The 19,207-nt window shown below is 33.8% G+C and overlaps 2 protein-coding genes across 4 annotated transcripts; both read left to right on the top strand.

Annotated features, from left to right (window-relative positions):
• LOC109706834 (50S ribosomal protein L29, chloroplastic) lies at positions 105 to 5,420 on the top strand. 3 transcript variants are annotated; one of them, XM_020227844.1, is made up of 3 exons: positions 105 to 618; positions 799 to 1,149; positions 5,053 to 5,178. In XM_020227844.1, exons 1-2 carry the CDS (start codon positions 244 to 246, stop codon positions 1,006 to 1,008), a joined length of 585 nt encoding a protein of 194 aa, XP_020083433.1. In that variant the 5' UTR covers positions 105 to 243; the 3' UTR covers positions 1,009 to 1,149; positions 5,053 to 5,178. The 3 variants fall into 3 exon arrangements, with proteins under 3 accessions (XP_020083433.1, XP_020083432.1, XP_020083434.1); XM_020227843.1 differs by having other exon boundaries at positions 796 to 1,149; XM_020227845.1 differs by lacking the exons at positions 105 to 618; positions 799 to 1,149 and adding an exon at positions 2,149 to 2,560 and having other exon boundaries at positions 5,053 to 5,420.
• LOC109727908 lies at positions 10,151 to 18,212 on the top strand. Its single transcript, XM_020258124.1, has 5 exons — positions 10,151 to 10,260; positions 13,049 to 13,093; positions 14,123 to 14,290; positions 15,556 to 15,705; positions 17,820 to 18,212. Exons 2-5 carry the CDS (start codon positions 13,085 to 13,087, stop codon positions 18,210 to 18,212), a joined length of 720 nt encoding a protein of 239 aa, XP_020113713.1. The 5' UTR covers positions 10,151 to 10,260; positions 13,049 to 13,084.

The following is a 19,207-nucleotide window of genomic DNA, read 5'->3' as shown; positions in this document are numbered from 1 at the left end:
GAAAAAGAATTCAACGGGTCAACTCTGGCCCGTTTGTAATAGAGTTTTGGTACCAAGCCAATAGCTTCTCTTCGCGCTCTATAAGTTCTCCGTCGCCTTCCACCACTTCCCCCCCTCCCCAAGGTCCCCTCCCAAAGTAGCGAGATCGCAATCCTCTGGAAAGCGAAAGAGAAAGCGTCCAAGAAACCACTAACGCTCCAAAGAGAGAGAGAGAGAGAGAGAGAGAGAGAGGAGGAAGAGGAGATGGTGGGCTACAGCGATCCCTGCCCATGCTGCGGCAATAAGCGAAGGCGATCCACCTTGGATCGCTGGGCCACCTGGCCCCGCCCGAGCTCCGCCGCGCAGCACCCGCGGCCCGCCAAGTTCGCGCGCTCGGCCTCCGACCCGACCCCCTCTGCCGTCGCTGCAGCAGTCAAGGAGAACGACATCCTCGCCTCCCCTGTGCCCACCGACCTGTCGTCCACGGGGCCGCCCGTTTCCTCCCCGGGGTGCCCGAACCCTTCTCCGACGGCCGCCGGGACGACGGCCTCGGATCCCTCCCAACCCGCCGAAGCAGAGCCGACGGCGAAGGTGCCCTGTCCCTTTCGATGCCCTCCTGCGCCCGGCATCACCGAGAAGGTCTCTTAATCCCGCTTCTTCTTTTTCTTTTCTTTTTACCAGTCGATAAAACGCAACAAGTGACTTTACCATTTGTTAGTGCTCCAAAGATTGGCATTTTCTTTTCTTGTTCGCATCACATTTTCACAAGTAATTTGAATATTTCTATCACTTGGCATGCTGGAATCGAATGCGAAGAAGGAAGAGGAGGAAGAAGCGGAAGAGGAGAAGAAGAAGAAGAAGAAGATGGAGGCGGAAATGACCGGGGCTCGGCGGCGTGAGAGTGAAAAGAAGGAAGATAAAGAGTGGGAGATGAAGACCAAAGCTGAGATTAGGGTGCCCGAAGGAGTCGAAATCAAGATCTGCTTCAAGTGCGAGTGCGGCAACTCCGAAGAAGTCATCCTGCCGTGAGCCCACTTGTTCATTCGCCACGCACGTTAACGTTTTTGTCTAAATCATGAGAGGTAATCAGTAAGATGCGTGGCATACAAATATACAATGAAAGAGTTCTAAGGTGTTGTGCGTGTGCGTGTCTCTGGGAGCCAAACCCAGGTAAATCCATTGAATTTCAAGTCGTCTCGTGCTTTACAGTTTTAAAAATTTTAAAAATATCTATATATCCATTTGGTCCAGAACCAAATTCAAGATGATATAAGATCTCATATAAACCATTCATGAGTCAAGCATCACATAGGCTCCCTTTGAAGATTGATGACTTTGGAATTGAGCATCCATTTTTTCGGGCCACGAAGATTTAGACTTATTGTTTGCTTAATATTTTGTTTATATTTTAGTATAGAAGCTTTAAATTAATAAGGGGCTAAACCATCCTAAACAACAATCATGATTTTTATTTGTATCTATTGTTGCCTTTCTTTGTTTGTCCGTCACATAAAGTGGTAAAGGCATTGTTTAGGGTTGCATATGAAGTGCACTGGGTGCAGGTAAAAAGTGCGCGTTTTATGTTTGTGATAAAACTTTTATGCAAATTTGATTCGGTCGAAATATAATATCTACGGTCCCATTGGAAAGTAAATAAAAATATATATATTTTCTATTTGCTTTCACGGTAACTCACGATTTAATACTTTAGATCTTAATATCAGAGGCAAAGTCGATTAATGTATGATCAAGATGGTCATGACCCTCCTTGATTCGTAAAAATTATATGTTGTTCTGATTACAAGGGTTCTGGATGGTTCTATAAAACAAAATTATGTAAAGACTTATAGTACAAGTCCGTAGAATTGTTCTATTAATTTTGTGGATAGAAATTATTTTAAATAAATTATATGGACCACATCCAATAAACACACTTTCGTGCCACCACATTTACCATCCGACAGCGTGAGACTGCTCTGACGGGCTCACTGCCCAGTGTGCATGCTAGCAGTTGAAGCAAAGAGGTATTTTAAAAAACAAGGCCTCTCAGCGAATCCATCGTTTATGGCCCTGTTTGAAAATGGCTGGATATTCACATTCTAAAATTCTGGGCGTAACCCGGCCCAAAACTGACCCAACCCTTTTGTCCAGCGACTAACAAGAGAGGAGGGTTCCCGTTTATCGCTACGTACCTTTCCTTTCCCAGACGAAGAGATAAGGGAGCAAGACTAGGAAGAAGATGATGGCGCTCGGTTTATCCTCGCCTCCCTCTTTCGCTTCCCCTTCCTCTAGGGTTTCGCCTCTATTACCTTCTCTGAGGTCCTCGTTCCACGGGATTCGAATTGGGAGCAGCATCCGTACCCCTCCGCCATTCCCCGCTCGCTGCGGAGGTGGGGATAAGCGGATGGCGGTGGTGGCAATGGCGAAGAGGGAGGAGGAGATGAAGGAGATAAGGGTGAAGACGACGGAGGAGCTCAACGAGGAGGTCGTCGACCTCAAGGGCGAGCTCTTCATGCTGCGCCTTCAAAAATCCGCGCGCAACGAGTTCAAGTCCAGCGAGTTTGGCCGCATGCGCAAAAGGGTGCTCAGGAAAACCAATCCCCTTTACGTTATTATTATTATTATTTCTTTAACCTGCATAATCGCTTGTCAAATTAGAACTTCTCGTTTCCAAATAGCTATGCGGTTACAAAGAGAAAAGAGCAATTGAGTAGTTTGGCTTTTAGAACAAACGAGAACACACAGCACACAGTGATAGTAGTGAAGTTGGGTTGGATTGACCGGTGCGGGCTCAGCAATGTGATCTCTGGGCAATTTCGATTGCAGTTATACGTGCTTTCAAATTGGATTGAGTTTTACAAGTTCTTACAGTTGTAGGATTGAGATCGTGGGGATGAAAATTGGTTTAGAAGTAAACATCGGATTGCAAACTAGGTGTAGCTCATTGTACAGAAAGTTGGAGGTTCTTCTCCGTTAAGAACTTGGACATTTTCTGTCACAGCTACTTGCTAGTATTTGGATTGGATCTGACAAATCAGATGAATGTCGTTTAATTTTTCAAGTTGGAGGCTGAACAATGTTCTGCTGTTATGGTTGGTCCTTCATCTTATAGTGATCCTGTTCTTGGTATATAATTAGGATCTGTGATAATAGAATGAAACCCACAGCTGAAAATTGGTTGTTATTTTGAATGTAATTCCACAAGGTACCTCTGCTAAGCACCTGATGCCATAGTTGGAGTAGATGTACATAGTGTAATTTTCAGGTAGAAGGTATGGTTGAAAAAGAAAAAGGTTATTAAGCGTAATGAACACATTTAAGGCTGTCGCTAAATAATATGCATACTAGAAATTCAAAATAGGCATCGCTGAAAAAGCTAGGTTCTTTGTTGTAGTTGAGCTAATTGGTGATAAACCACATGGAAGTGATTCTAGAGGATGGGAAACAAGTGTTTAGCGGGATACTATCCTCTAGTTCACTTTTCCTTTGTTCCAAGAATATTTTGTACTGCAAGCATTGGATGCTGTTTGTGGATAATCAGCGATTAATACCAATTTGTGGATGGCTTATTCAATGCTTAATAATGTTTTAGGTGTTGCAAACAATGCAAGTTGAAGAATATATTTAAAAAATTAATCTGATGGATGCACTTGAAAAAAATTAATTGCACAAATTTTAGAACAATATACAATTAAAAAAACCATCTTTAGGCCTTGTTTGGCATGCCAGATTTGAATTTGTTAAAATGGGAAAATGATGTTGGTTTGGATGCAGAGCTGGTGAGATACAATGAATCTTTTTTAAATCTTGTTCGGTCCTAACCTCTTGGTTGGGATTAATAATTCCATTCCAGTATGATTTTTTTCACCCATCCAGATTACTCCTGCAAACTCCAACACCTTCAAGCTACCAGATCCCCTTCCTCCCTCGATTTCTCTTTGCAGTCTTATAATATCCAGTTCAATCCTGGTTGCCAAATGACAATTAATTGGTGGCTAGAAATATTTTTGGACAAAGCTTGTATTGTCAACAACGGGAGGCCATATATGATAGCCATATTTCAGAGGATGTAGTAGTAGTCAAGGATACAAAGGTATACAAAGGTGTAAAGATATATATTTTTTCTTCCCATTAATGTTGGCCTCTTGAAAATCTTTAGAATGATTAACAGAAGAGGTTAAACTAGCAATTCTTAATGTTTTACTGGAAAGATTATATGCTTTACTTTTTATGCATAGCTGATTATAATGTTAATTGTGATTATTGTTTTTCTTTTTTGCTTTATTGAAAATCCAAAATTTGAATCTTGTTACTCATTATAGACTGGTGTCATCCTCACGTCTTCTAGTTGGAAGCTTTAGTTTTTGATTTGTCACTGTTGCTTCAATGTGCTCTGCTTAGTTCAGGAGCCACAAATAGGTCCCAAATCCATTAGGCTTGATGAGTAAAGAAATATATGCCATTAACTAAGACTGGATCCTTTGCCCTCAGCTGAGGGTCATAATTTTTATTGACACGCATATATGAACCCCTCTTCCTTTGTGTATCCTTTTGACTTCAAATTAACTAATCTTTTTGTAGGTGCCTATTAGTTTTGTAGAATATCTGAACTATCTTAAACTAACTTCCTCACTATGTCCAAACTATTGATGCCAGATTGTAACTTGTTCCTTTCTCTATTTTTAATTCTCTTCTACTAATTTCGCATATTAATTTTTGAATGTCATCCCTCACTACTAAAGTGGATGCTTACAAAACTTTACTTTTAAGTGAGGGTCTTTAGTAATCATAAAGTATGCTAGAGGCATTTGTCTACTTGAACAGCCATATTTGAGCCAGGACACTTGAGCATGTTTCTTTCGGCATTTGCAATTTTCAAGCATCTTAAAGAGGGAAATCTCATCAAATATTTATATTGGTTATTGATTCTGGTAGTTGAATGTGTTTGTCCACCATTCATTGTTAACATCAAGATGTGGGTGGGACTTTGCAATGTTCTCAAAAGAAGGGGTTTCTCTGAGAAAGTTTGATTACGCTACTAATCCACACTAATATGAGTTTTATGGTCATCAGATTGCTCGTATGTTGACTGTGAAAAGAGAGAGGGAAATCGAACAGGGGATCAACAAAAGACTCTCTAGAAAGCTTGATAAAAAATGGAAGCGAAGCATCGTTGTTAGGCCACCGCCATCCCTGAGGAAGAAACAGGAGGAACAAAAAGCGGCAGAGTCAGATAAGTCATCATAGGTCTTAACTTAGGATCTGCAAGCACTTCTCTTATTCTCATATCAGTTTTTGTTGTCTGTGGCTCCCTTATTTTTTTAGATTTTCTTTTCTCCACACTTGAACTAATTGCTTTTTATCCTTAATGTGGAATGGAAACCTTGTATTCTCAAAATTATTGGAAGCTATGTGACTATATTCAGATTATTTTTTGATAAGAAAACTTGCTATTTTACAAAAGAATGTAGATAACAATAAGTAAGGTTGTGCATACATGTGCACAAATTATAGATATCCTAAAATGTTATTCCTTGTCGTATTTGTGTGAATGATGTGAAATTTTTGATTGATTAATGCCTACCCTCCAAATTAAGTATCGAGCACCATTTATTTTTGATTCTTTTTAATTTTTAATCCTGTTTTAAAACTTTTAACATTATTATTAATATTAAAAACATATATAATTATTTACTTACGAACCTTTTAAATAATTTTAATTATATTTATAAATAAATTTAAATATTAAAAAATTGTTGCTCCCGGTGGGCCCGCGGACCTCTCGGTCTGTTTCTCTTTTTGGTCGTGTTTTCGCCGATTCACGCAGTGGGAAGCTTGCAGATTTCTGCATGAGGTCATGTGTGTAATATTTGGACCGGAGCCTGCAGGACTCGTCAAATTTCTCTTGTAACTCGTGTATATGTTTTGTTGCCTGAAAACCAAACCTGGTGTAAAGCACTGCATGTAATGCCCACTTCATGTCAACCGTCAGGCTATAAGTCCCAGGGCCACTGACGGAACAATTGCAATAAAAAATGGCTGTTAGTATTAGCACTTATTTTCTACGGCAAATTTATTTGTAAATAAATTATAGCATTAGTGTGAGTGAGAGTTTAGTGTTTTTTTTTTTTTTTTGTGTTCGGAATAATTTGTCAAATGCCCATGTTAAACAGAAGAATAATTATACATTCAAATCAACCGAAGAAATTCATTCGAAATTTTTTTTCCTGTTTCAAGTTACAAACATAATACGATGCTGTGAAAGCAAATATTGTTGAAGTACACACTTCTTTCGAGTTGGTGAAATCGGCCACAGTTAGAAAAGTTTGATTGGAACTCGGAATCGGCTTTTGCGGTCCCAAACTGGTCCAGCAAACCGATTAACCTTTTTATATGCTTATGAATCAAAAACAGTCTAAATTTCGGTTCTCAAGATTTCACGAACAAAAACCGAATCAATTTTAGTTGTTTCTTATATGGATTTCTTTTTCATGGCACAACACCTACTTTTGAGACATAGGCAATCTTTTTATTAAAATTGAGACATAGGCAATCTTTTTAAAATTCCAGAGTCAACTAAAGAGGCTATTTCGTTTGACACATGCCAAATAAATCTTCTTTTCTCACATCACTGCCTCACATTTATTATAGTACATTATCACCCCACCCAAGGAAAAAAAAAAAGAAAAGAAAAGAAAAGAAAAAGCACGCACATATATTACAGGTATTGTTAAAAAAAAAGAAAATATATTTACCCGCATGTGTAGTTTCTAATCATGCGGAAAAGCCATCATTTCCAAGCCTCCATTTTGTTGCCGCCTGTCGACAACAGCACGCCTGCAGCAGCGAGTGACGAGAATAAAAATCCCGACAAACACAACGGCTCCGCCCAGCACCATCCCAGCTATCGCCAGCTGGGAGAAGTGCTTACCGAACAATTTAACGCCGGTGTAAGTCGAGAGACCCATCTATAAAACAACTGAGGAAAACAGCAGGAAGGAAAAAAAAAATGCGACCTAGGGGATCGAGGAAATGAACTGCAGATGATCGATGGAGTTGGTGTTTATGGATTGGAACCGCTGATAATGAGTAGTATTTATACGCACACATTACACTGCGAAAGCGGTAGACGTAACCACTCCCCGGCCGTCACCCAAGTTTGATGAAGCTACGTACGTGCTTTTATTTGAAACTTCATTTATCACTTCTTACTTAATTTACTCATTCTATTCCTCTCCTCTCCCTCCCTCCCTCTTTTGAATTACAGCTTTTTTCCAAAATTTTGAGTTGCGTTGCGAGCAAGTGTTGTTGTGGCTTAATTCTTCATCTACTCGTGGGTGCTCAACCGCCCATCGCCATCTATAGCACATCCACTTCATTCGAACTACAATAGAAGAAGTTTTGAATAGAGAGGAGAAGACAGGTTTCAATGAGCTTCTGGTAGAAGTAATTCCATCACATGGGTTTCTTTGCTTTCGTGTAACTCACACTTTCGTGTGCAGAGGCAAGAACTAAATTTCATATGTTTAGTTAACTAATTATAGAATTGTGCTGAGGTCTTCCGTTTCAATCCAGTGATTAAACTAGAAGTTCTTAAATCAGTGATATTTGTGATTTATTGTCGGTCTTGGATTTAAAATACTGTTTTAAATATTTAATATTTTAAAGTTTCTTGAATTTTGATGTGCCCAATTTCCATAGTAGATTAGCATTAGATCCAACCTCAATAGGCTTGGCTGGGCCTCCAATTTCTAGACCGAAAAATAGTTAGCCGTCCTAGACATTTTATTTCTTCACAAACATATAATTTTATCTATTTTGGTCTCCAACAATCAATTTATAGAATACAACGGAAATATTCGTTCGAACTTTTGCGGAAGCAACTCGTGCTAGAACGCGATGAGTCTGAATAGTAGAGATTGATTCACGTGTCCTTAGATCGTCTATGAAAGTCTTCTGAATTCTAAAGATTGATTCACGTGTTTTCAGGTCGCCCATGAAGATCTTCTAACACTTCAAACCCGCGGTAAATCGAATTAATTAAGAATGAGCACGATCTTTAAATCACTATTCAAAACCCTTTAGAAGTAATAGGTTAATGGAGAATATAGTATCTCTCTCTAACAAAATGACTGACAAATTATTTACGAGTTTATTATTTTTCTCTATTTTTTTATATTTCAATAAGAGAACAGTCCATACATTTATAACAAATCATAAAACCCTAATAAGTAAGTAAAAGATTAGGGCGAATCGGTTTTATGATGGAATCATCAAAGATTTGATCTTTTAATTATTATGTAAATATGGTTAGAATATATATCTATTAACTTTCAAATTTAAAAGTGAAATTTTTATTTAGTCTAATTAGATAATTAATATAATAATTATTGAATCCAACCAAATCATGAACGCACCTCATTCAGTTTAACCCAGTGCCAATACAATCAAACCCAGCCCAAAAGCAAGCCCAAAATTTCATTGATCTAACAGATAGTCCCTGCGAGAAAGGACAAAAATTGCTTTATTATACGTTATGTTTGTGTGTATAAAGAATTGCTTTTTTATACGTTATGTATGTATGTATATAGGAGTATATAACAAGAATAATTCCGACATATAGTCCGTACCTTCAAATTATTTGATGATAAGATATCTCCACCAATGGTTGACTTAGATAGACAAATCTACACTACTGAAAGTACTTAAAAATTAAAAATTTTAATTATTTTTAATATTATTTGTCTAATGAACAAATATTTTTAAATTGAACAGCTAAAACTAAAACTTTTATAAAAATAATGATAGAGGGCTTTGATTTTTTATTAAATTTAGTTTTTAGATAGTTCAATAGCGTAGATTATGCCTAATAAAACCGATCGTCAAATCGAATGTCGTATCATCGAAAATAACTTACAAATATAAAGTCTTAGTACTCTCAAAAGTAAATAAGACGTAGTATATATATATATATGCTACTAATTAATAATACAAAACACTTGGTACTATCGAGATTTCATCAGTTGGATGAAATTAAGGATGTGCGGTTAGGATGATAATGGTCCCCTATGATTGAGTGGGTGGTTGGTAGATTAGTATAATATAACGGTAGAAAACTCGATAGTATAAAGAGCTTGGTACTATCGATTGTATAGTAGCCGGTCTCTCTCTCTCTCTCTCTCTCTCTCTCTCTATATATATATATATATATTATAATATATAATGTATATATGTATGTGTTGGTGTGATTGTTTGGTTTAACATTTTTAAAAAGTAATTTTATGCATAAAAATAATTTCTTTCAATAAAGCATTTACTACACTTTTTGTAAAATCTGGTATTAATTTTTAGAATTAAATTTTCTACTTTACAGGTCCCAAAAATTAAAAGAAGCTAAAATATTCTACCTAAGATTTGATTCTTCTGATTTTTGGCAAAACTAAAATATAAAATTTAATTTTAGATTTAAATTTAAATATTAAATTTTAAATTGGTAATTAAAATTTATATTTTAAAATTTGAAGTTATAATTTTAGATTTAAAATTTAAAATTTAAAATTTCTTTTATTAATTTATTAATTTATTAATTTATTATTTTACATTGAAATTTTAAATTTTAAATATCAAAAATTAAATTCTAGATTTCAAACCCAAATTCACATTCAAAATCTGAAAATTTAAAAAATAAAATTTAAAGTTTTTAAATTTATATTTATATATACAATTTAAATTTTGAAATTTTAGATTATTTCAGAAAATTTGGCAAACCACTTTGCAAAATTATTTCAAAAAAATTATTTTTTTTTGACGACACAATCAAACACTCTATTGCTAATAATTAAAAATAGTTTTTTTAACCAAAATTACTTTGGCTGAATTACGTTTTCAAAATAAGACAAATAAGTCGATATTAATTGAGAGAGTTTGTTAGATATTGAAAATGGAGTGTTATCCCTTGGATTAATTGGACCATATTAAGAGAAAAAAAAAAAACAATGGTCAAACTAAAGATTTGCACATTTATTATCTAGTACTGTGGAAGATATGCACATTTAATGTCTTTTACTATTCGAAATTAAAATTTTAAAATATGTGGGTACAATTGTTTTGGTAGTTAAGAGGAAAGAGGGAATAGCACAGAAGACTTATATCTGCTTTTCCATGGCCTCGAAGCTTTCTCATATATTTTCTTTAGGATTACTTTGTTTTCTCGTGGTTGGCGAGAAAGTTAATGGAGGAGAGCTACTAAAACCTTTTGATCCTTTCACTCACAATATTCAGGTATATATATTTTCATGCTTCTCACAATATATTCCATATGCCAACAAATTGTAGGACATTTGATCCATGGGCAAGAATACTTGATCAGGTACGTACTATTTATATATATAAATATGAATTCAATCATAAAGACTCCAAAAGAAAAATCCACATGAAAAATACGATCCAAACTTAATAAAAGACTTCTATGCATGTTCCGGAGGCTCGAGCCTCCGTTTAGCTAGACATGAAGGTCCCCCCAAACTCAAGATCAACCATCAATCGAATAAACTTATAATCTATTTTAACACTTATCTCTCTCTCTCTCTCTCTCTCTCTCTCTCTCTCACAAAAAAAAAAAAAAAAAAAGAAGAAGAACACTCGACATCTAATATTGACTGAAATAGTGCACAGATGGTATGTTGAAAATATCTAATTATTAAAAGAAAAACGGAAAGTATAATTGGCATGCCATGGAATTCGATTTGATCGATTCTATATTTGATATAAATCAAAGAATTTTATCACAAATATAAGTTAAGTCTTTTGAAAGTATGTAATTTGAATTTGGTTCTTGTTTTCTAAATATATTTTCCCCTCACTATATATATGTATATATATATATATAGGCTAGGGCTACTATCCTATTAATAGGATTGTAGTACTTGTCTTATCAAATTGTTCTTGATGATAGAGGTTCCGAATCGATGATCGGAGCCGTTGAAGTTGATCTAAAGTATTTAAAATATCTAGAAACTAAATTTCATAAATTTTAAAAATTATTTACATGGTGATCAAAGTGTCGTAAAATCGACAATTTTTGACGGCCTATATGAGCCGTTTGCTTGTTTAACGGTGTAAAACAATCCAAATTGCTTGAATTTTTGATAGAAATTTTTTTATACTATTTAGATAATGTTTGATAACTCTGATTATGAATTGAGAAAGTCTAACCTCTATTTTAAGAAGGTTATTCATTTATGGCTGTTTATTTTTGAACTCTTAAGATGAACTTGATAATGATTTTTAAATATTACAAAATTTGGTTTCTAAATATTTCTAATTGTGTTGATCAATTTCAACGGTGCCGATTATCAATTTGAAGTTCCGATCATGCAAAACGACTTGATAGGACAATGGTCCCAATCCTATTAGACATTATGCAAACGGCTCACTATAACCATTAAAATTATTGATTTTGAGCCCCTTCGATCACTAGGCAAATGATATCGAAAAATCATAAAATTTATTTTCTAGATACTTCAAATACTCTAGATCAAGTTTAACGGAGCCGATCGACGATTCAAAAGTTGCAACATTGAAAACGAGCTGGAAGCATGGAAGGCTCCGTGCTTCCTATAGCATAGTAGCCTTACTATATATATATTTATTATAATATATAATATAGAGTGCGGCTAGGGTGCTTTTGGAAGCACGGAGCGCTCCGTGCTTCACTTTGTTTTCGATGTTCGACTTTCGAATCGACGATCGCTCCGTTAACTTGATCTAGAGTAATTTGAAGTATTAGAAAATAAATTTTGCGATTTTTCGATATCATTTGCCTTAGTGATCGAATGGCTCAAAAATCAACGGCTGAAAATAAAATCTCACAAAATATGATGATATGACATTAAATTTTAGATCGAAGTTATTGATTTGTTTTATATGGTATAAAGAATTTTCTATCAAAATTTCATGTGATTGGATTATTTCTACACCGTTAAACTTTGCAACGGCTCACCACGGCCGTTAAAATTATTGATTTTGAGCCCCGTTCGATCACTAGGCAAATGATATCGAAAAATCGCAAAATTTATTTTCTAGATACTTCAAATACTCTAGATCGACTCTAACGGAGCCGATCGTCGATTCGAAAGTCCGAACATCGAAAACAACTTGAAAGCACGGAGGGCTCCGTGCTTCCAAAAGCATACCAGCCCACTCTATATATATATATATATATATTAGTTGTATCATGAGTAAACTATAAATGCACTCACTTGCCACCTTCCTAGACATTATGCAATATGTAATATTATGAATTCTAATTTATTTATTTATGGTACCACATTGTGGTGGTATTTCATGTCATACACTACTAACTACTAGGAGTTTAGGATATCTATATATAAATCAAATAGCACTACTACTTTTGGGTTGTGGACTTAGACTTCGTTTGGAATTACGGGGAGATTGCGTTACGTGCGGTGAGGAAGTACGTTAGAAAAATACCATGTTTGTTTCCGTACGTAATATTGCGTTCCGTATATCGCGATTAGTCGGTTACGATATATTTTCTGCGGTCCCACCGGATAACGCAAAGGTATATCACTATATACTTTCTCCTCAACTCCATTTTATCTAATAGCGTTAGATATACCTCAATACCAAACTAAGCCTTAGAATCTCTCTCTTTTACTATAATTCTTTGCCTATTAGTTTTACATGTTGCATATATTTAATTTAACCTACATATGAGTAATTCATTTCAAACTGACTCACAAAGATTTTGCACACATATTCAAATTTTTTAATTAAGATTTACTTATTTTTTAATTTAAAAATGTACTGTAGATTTTAACATGTTGAAATTAAATTATCTACAACAGTAAGTTTAAGGCAAATTAATTAGTCTTCGTATATTAAAAAAAAAAAATGTTAATGAACATTGAACTCGCATTATTAGAGAGGATGGTGAGTACCATTGTACTTTGTATAATGTCTTCTCTTGTGTAGTCAATAACTAATTTCATATGAAAGAAGGAATTTGTTTATACGCAATACTAACCTTAGTACTTTCTGTTTACAGTTTGGAACGCATGGTAAAACAGCCGATTCAATAGAAATGAAACATGTAAGCAGGTCGCCATATAGTAATATCTATGCAAGCTTGAAGGAATCATTTGCCACTAATAAAGCTTGATTATGATATTCACTTAATCTTTTTAACTTTCTCTCCAACACAACCTGACTAACTTTTAGATGTTTAGACGGTTTTCTATCAATGATGTTTTTAACTTCTTTATGTTTGTTAATTACAAGTTATAATTACACTTTGCACTTGACTTGAAGTGCTTCTTGAAGTATATGGAGGCTTATATACTTCTACTTTATCTTGAATGATAAAATATCTATATCGACGATAAACCATACTATCTGAAATATCTATAAATTTTATAATATTTTAACATCAATATCATTATGTACCAAATATGCAACTAAGAGATTTTCAAAATTAATCATTTTAATTTCCGATGTGAAATGAATCTAAGTTTAACGGTATTGAGAAATTTAAATTAAGTGATCTTTTGATGGAAATTTATTTCACTCCTTAAAGCAAGATCAGTATTATTTCATCATTTTTTTATAAATTTCAGTAGTTTATCAAAAGCTACTCGATTTTAAAGTAGATTATTATGAAATATCATAAAATTTAATGCATGTTGTCCAAATACTCCAAATCGAATGTAGCAGCAATAATCATCAATTCAGATTTACTATCATTGAGAACAAAATAGAAGCACAAAGTCCGTTAATACTTCTAAAATCACCCCAGCTTAATTGCTATATTTTTTACCTCCTAACTGAGCTTGTTCTTTTATATAATCTACTTTTCAATTTAACTTAATTTACAATGAAAAAGTATGAGAATTTTAAAAAAAGTTTTTCAGTATGAAAATTTGAAAGAGTTTTTTATCTCACAGATACACACACACACACAATTAAAGTTTGACTATTGTTATAAATATAAATCTAGCTAGTTTTGCACTTCACAGTTTCTATTATTATTACTATATCAATAAGTTTTCACATTTTTGAAAATTTTTTTTCACAATTACGACGAAGATGATTTATTTATGCAGCTCCTTTTCTTCTTTTGTAGTGGGTTGCTTATGCGACGAAGGGGTCAGGTGAATATTATGGCTCTAAAGCCAAGATAAATCTTTGGAGTCTACCACATGATATTAAACCTTCACAGCAGCAAAGTGGGTACGCAATGTGGGTGTCGAATGAGCATGAAATCACTAATGCCGTGATAGCAGGATTTCAAGTACGTAATATGATATTATATATATATAATCCGGCTACTATACTATAGGTATACCAAATTGTTTTTAATGATATAACTTTCAAATCGATAGTTTCGGCTCTATTAAATTTAATCGACACTATTGAAAGTATTTAAAAAATTAAATTTTATAATTTTTCGATATTATTTACATATCAAATGAATAGTTTAAAAATGAACAGCTAAAAATACAAATTTTATAAAAAAAATAATAATAGATAAAATATACTGTTTTTACTCTACATAGTGAATAGAATATTTTATAAAAATGTCATCGAATTTGAATTATTTTACACTAAAAAATTAACAAACGTATCATATCTTTTTTTTTGAGAGTTAGGTAGCACGCTATCCGCTTCGTTTATTTCATTTAGAAATAAACTTAGCTGGAAATGTGAATCAACAAGGATTCAAACTTTGGACCTCAGGTACCAACCACCAAGTCCTTTGCCATTTGCTTTAGGAACGGTCGGTGACAAACGTATCATATCAACCATTAAAATTGTTAATTTTGAAATTTTTTATCACTAATCAAATAATATTGAATTAAAAATATATAAAATTTAGTTTCTAAGTATTTTCAATAGCGTAGATCGTATCTAATGGAATGATCATCGATTCGAAAGCCGCATCATTAAAAATAATTTGATAGCACAGAAGTCTCTATGCTACGGATAGTATAGTAGTCTAACTCTCTCTCTTTTTCTCTCACACACACACTCTATATACACGCGTGCGCGCGCACACACAGACACACACATTGTTTTTAGCTTTCTCCCTTTGTTTTATTTCAAATTTTAAATTGAAATAAAGGGCGGCAGGATTGGATGATGCTATGTATTCAACTTTTTCAATGATCTCTTTAGAAAAATAAAGTAAAATAAAGTGCTTTAAAATGTATTGCAATAAGTTTCACTTTCTAATGATTTTTCAAAAAGCTTTTGCTATGGGCAGCATCCAGTTCTTAATAACAAAGGTGCTCAAACCACTTGTAAATTATTATAAATCTACAAAAGCAAGTTAATTTTTTGTATTGTTCTCATCATTATTTTATTGGCTTAAATCAATTCTGAGGATCTCGATTTTTAATCCTTTTAAGAATATGTTATGATAGGTATATCCAGAATTATATCACGATAACAAACTTCACTTTTTCACATATTGGACGGTAAGTGTGAAATTATTTTTGTTATTTGTATTCTGCGAAGCATTTAATGGTGTAAATAACTTTATTTCTTCAATTGTAGGCGGATGGTTATAATTCAACTGGTTGTTATAATCTTATGTGCAAAAGCTTTGTAATGGTTGATTGGAATGTACTTACACCAGGAAGTGTGGTTGGTCCTGTTTCCATTTATAATGGAGCGCAGTACTATATAACAATTAGTGTAAAAAAGGTCAGTTAAGATATTTGATACAGACTTCATTTTATGCATAGCATAGTTTTAAACATGCAATGTTAGTAGAAATAAAATACCTAACTATAACTGGAATTCCAAATATGTTATAATACTTATGAGAAAATATTGTATTATTGCAGTTTATAACTAGCCGGTCCAAGTAAAGACACATATGTAACTATGTCTCCCGAAAAAAAACATATTGTGGACCTACCATGGACTTTCAAATTAGTTTAATGATTTTTTACAATTGATATTTCAATATTATTATAGACTAGTAGAAGTGTAGAAATATCTTATCAAAATATCTTATCAAATTATTTCTTGAATTAGAGAATGTTTTCAAGGAATGGTTACAAGTCCACTGTGAATTAATTGACCAAATTACTTTTAAGTTAACTACTAACAACTATTTTAGATGAAAACAAATATTATACACTGTAGTAGTGTCACTATTTGCTTTTCCCTTAGTTTAGTATTATAAAAGCTAAGTTTCATCATTTGTTCTTAAATTATGATGTAGATGACACTTTAGTCCTTAAGTATTTATCTTTCACAATTTCTAGCTCAAACAATCCAAATTGTAGCAATTAAATTCTTCAATTTAAGTTGACTGGATTTGTTCTTTTATTTTAGAAATAAACTTAGTTGGAAATGTAAATCAACTAAAATTCGAACTTGAGTCTTGGATACCAGCCACCAAGTCCTTTGCCACTTGCTACAGGGGCGGATTTGTTCTTTTCTAATATGATAATAACATGGCATACTAGTCATTATTATATCACTAATTGTAACCAAAATGATGGTGTCATGTTAAAGTAGTGTATCAATCAATACCACATCATCACTACATCATTAGGTGCATGGGAGGGTGAGAGATATACAAATGTAGTTTTTGTTTACACTTGGTGCACCAAATCATTCAAACCCACTAAATAAAACTTGTTTGATGCATGCAAAATTATTGTCTAGAATTTACAAGTTTTTTTAATGCTCACCTTTTTTATGTTGTAAATATATCTAATAGATTATGCTTTAATTTGAAAAACTCTTGATTTATACTTTGTTTGTAGTCCTTAGATAATTTCACGCATTAGGTGTAAGCAATACCTTTTTTTTTTCAATCATAATCTTAGTAGTGATGTAATGATGACGTGGCACTGACTATAAGGTCATGTCTATGCCACGTCATTATCGTGCAATGCAGGTTGGTTACAATTGAGGATGTAGCAATATTCAGTAAGCTGCAAAATCAGTGATACATTATCATTGAATTAACTTAATTTGATGGCAAGACTTGATTACAATAATATACAAAGTTTAAACTGAAAATTATAATAAATTGAGGATCAAATGTCACAATCTCATATTATCAAAGCTAATTGATATTTAACTGTTTATTCTTTATTTAGGCTAACTAATTTTATAGTGGAGCTAGAATATTACTGATAGTAGCAATTGTTTCCTTCTATCAAATTTTGACCATTGGGTGTCTACAATTTAGGTTTTGATGGTGTCATAGTTATGGAATTAAGGGCTGGAAAGTTGATAATGGCACAAGTGTTTAGCTATTATTAATAATATTCTAACTCAACTCCTAATATTCGTTAAATACTTCCATTCATTTGACTATTCTTTTATATTTAGACGCATTCCAAAGGGCTAATCTAAGATACAATCTATTCTTAAAAACTCTCTTCAATTTTGATTAATTGATCCCCCTTGCCTTAAAAGGGATTTAAAAGGACGTAATTGGCAATTTAAGAGGAGATGGTAAGAGAATGAATTAGCTTTTCAACTAGTGAAGGAATATCCATAGAAAAAAGTTACAACGTGACATCGTTTCTTCACTTTGAATGTTGTTATTGTTTCTTCACTTTGAATGCTTTTAGTACTTCTTACCTACTAAGCAATCGTAACATTGTATACTAGATTAATTATTATGCACATTAACATGCGGTAGGATCATGTATGCCTAATTCATTTTACTTAATGAATGAAACAGGTAGCTAGCTATCTATTTCTTAACAAAAAAACATGCGGTAGGATCAGCTAACCTCTCCTAATGTTTTCTTGTCATTTTAATTTTCGTACACTTATTTTTCTTACAGGATGCTAAAACTAGAGATTGGTTTTTATACAGAGAAGATTTAGGTGAACCCAGATTAATAGGTTATTGGCCAAAGTCTCTCTTTACAACTTTAGCTGATAGGGCAGATGCGGTTTCATGGGGTGGAATGGTTAGTTATGATACGGATGATGCTGGTCCTCCATTGGGTAGTGGACACCATGCTAGTGAATTGGAAAGAAAAGCAGCATATTTTAAAAATATTGAGATATTTTATTCTGATGGTAAATCTCATGACTTAATTGATGGCGAACAAGATCGATTTGCCGATAAGGAAGAATGTTACACAATTAGTAAACTTGTTGATTCAAGCAAGTATGGACGACATGATGGACATTTATTTTATTTTGGTGGACCTGGTGGATGCGATGGTTGATAAAAAAAATTTATCAATCTTTTAAACAAATAAAATAAATATCGTTTATTTTTTCAAGTTGGAGGCTAAACAATGTAATGCTGTTATCGTTGGTCTTTCATCTTATAGTGATCCTGTTGTTGGTATATAATTGGGCACCAATTAAAAAAAGTTAGGGTCCTTGTTGTAGTTGAGCTAATTGGTGATAAGCCACATGGAATTGACTCTGGAGGATGGCAGAGAAGTGCTTACTGGGTCGATATATATTTATCCTCCGATTCACTTTTCTGTTGTTCGAAGAATATTTTGTACTGCAAGCAACGAATGGAATACTAGTTGTTGTTTGTGGATAATCAGTGATTAATACCAACTTCTAGGTGGCTTATTCCACGCTTAATAACATTTTGGGCGTTGGAAACAACACAAGTTGAGGAATAAATTTGAAAGGTTAACAGCATGCATGGACAAACTTGAAAAAAATTAATTAATTGCACAAATTTGAGAACTAGATACATCTAAAAAAAATCGTCTCCAGGCTTCTTTGGCATCCCAGATTTGAATTTGATAAGATGGGGAAGTGTGTTGGTTTGAGGGTGGAGCTAATGAGACACAATGAAACTTTATCCAGTCTTGCTCAGTCCCAACCCAACCTCTTGGTTGGGATTGATAATTCTATTCCAGTATAAAATTTTGACCTAACCAAGTTACTCCTGCAAATTTCAAAATCTTCTAGCTATCAGATCTCCTTCCTCTCCCCATTTTTCTTTGCAGTGTTATAATATCCGCTTCAATCTTGGTCGCCAAGGACTTGGTGGTTGGTATGTGAGGTCCCAAGTTCGAATCATAGTTGATTCACATTTCTAACTAAGTTTATTTCTAAATAAAATAAATGAAACTGCTAGCGTGCTACCTATCTCTTTCAAAAAAAAAAAAAACTTTGTATGTTTAATTAACTGAGCATAGTGTTGTACTGACGTCATCCGTTTTAAAATCCAGCGATTAAACGGGTGAATTCT

This window comes from Ananas comosus, linkage group 2, assembly GCF_001540865.1.
Source record: "Ananas comosus cultivar F153 linkage group 2, ASM154086v1, whole genome shotgun sequence".
Classification (NCBI taxonomy): Eukaryota; Viridiplantae; Streptophyta; class Magnoliopsida; order Poales; family Bromeliaceae; genus Ananas; species Ananas comosus.
The sequence above is the reverse complement of the archived record's forward strand: the minus strand, read 5'-3'. Positions and strand labels throughout refer to the sequence as shown.

What these genes read in the sequence shown, in the direction of transcription:
- LOC109727908 (XM_020258124.1), top strand. An exon ending in CCGTGATAGCAGGATTTCAA is followed by an intron (nt 14,291 to 15,555) that starts GTACGTAATATG and finishes CTTCAATTGTAG; the next exon opens with GCGGATGGTTATAATTCAAC. An exon ending in TAACAATTAGTGTAAAAAAG is followed by an intron (nt 15,706 to 17,819) that starts GTCAGTTAAGAT and finishes TTTTTCTTACAG; the next exon opens with GATGCTAAAACTAGAGATTG.
- LOC109706834 (XM_020227843.1), top strand. Translation starts at nt 244, where the DNA reads ATGGTGGGCTACAGCGATCCCTGCCCATGCTGCGGCAATAAGCGAAGG. An exon ending in CGCCCGGCATCACCGAGAAG is followed by an intron (nt 619 to 795) that starts GTCTCTTAATCC and finishes TCGAATGCGAAG; the next exon opens with AAGGAAGAGGAGGAAGAAGC.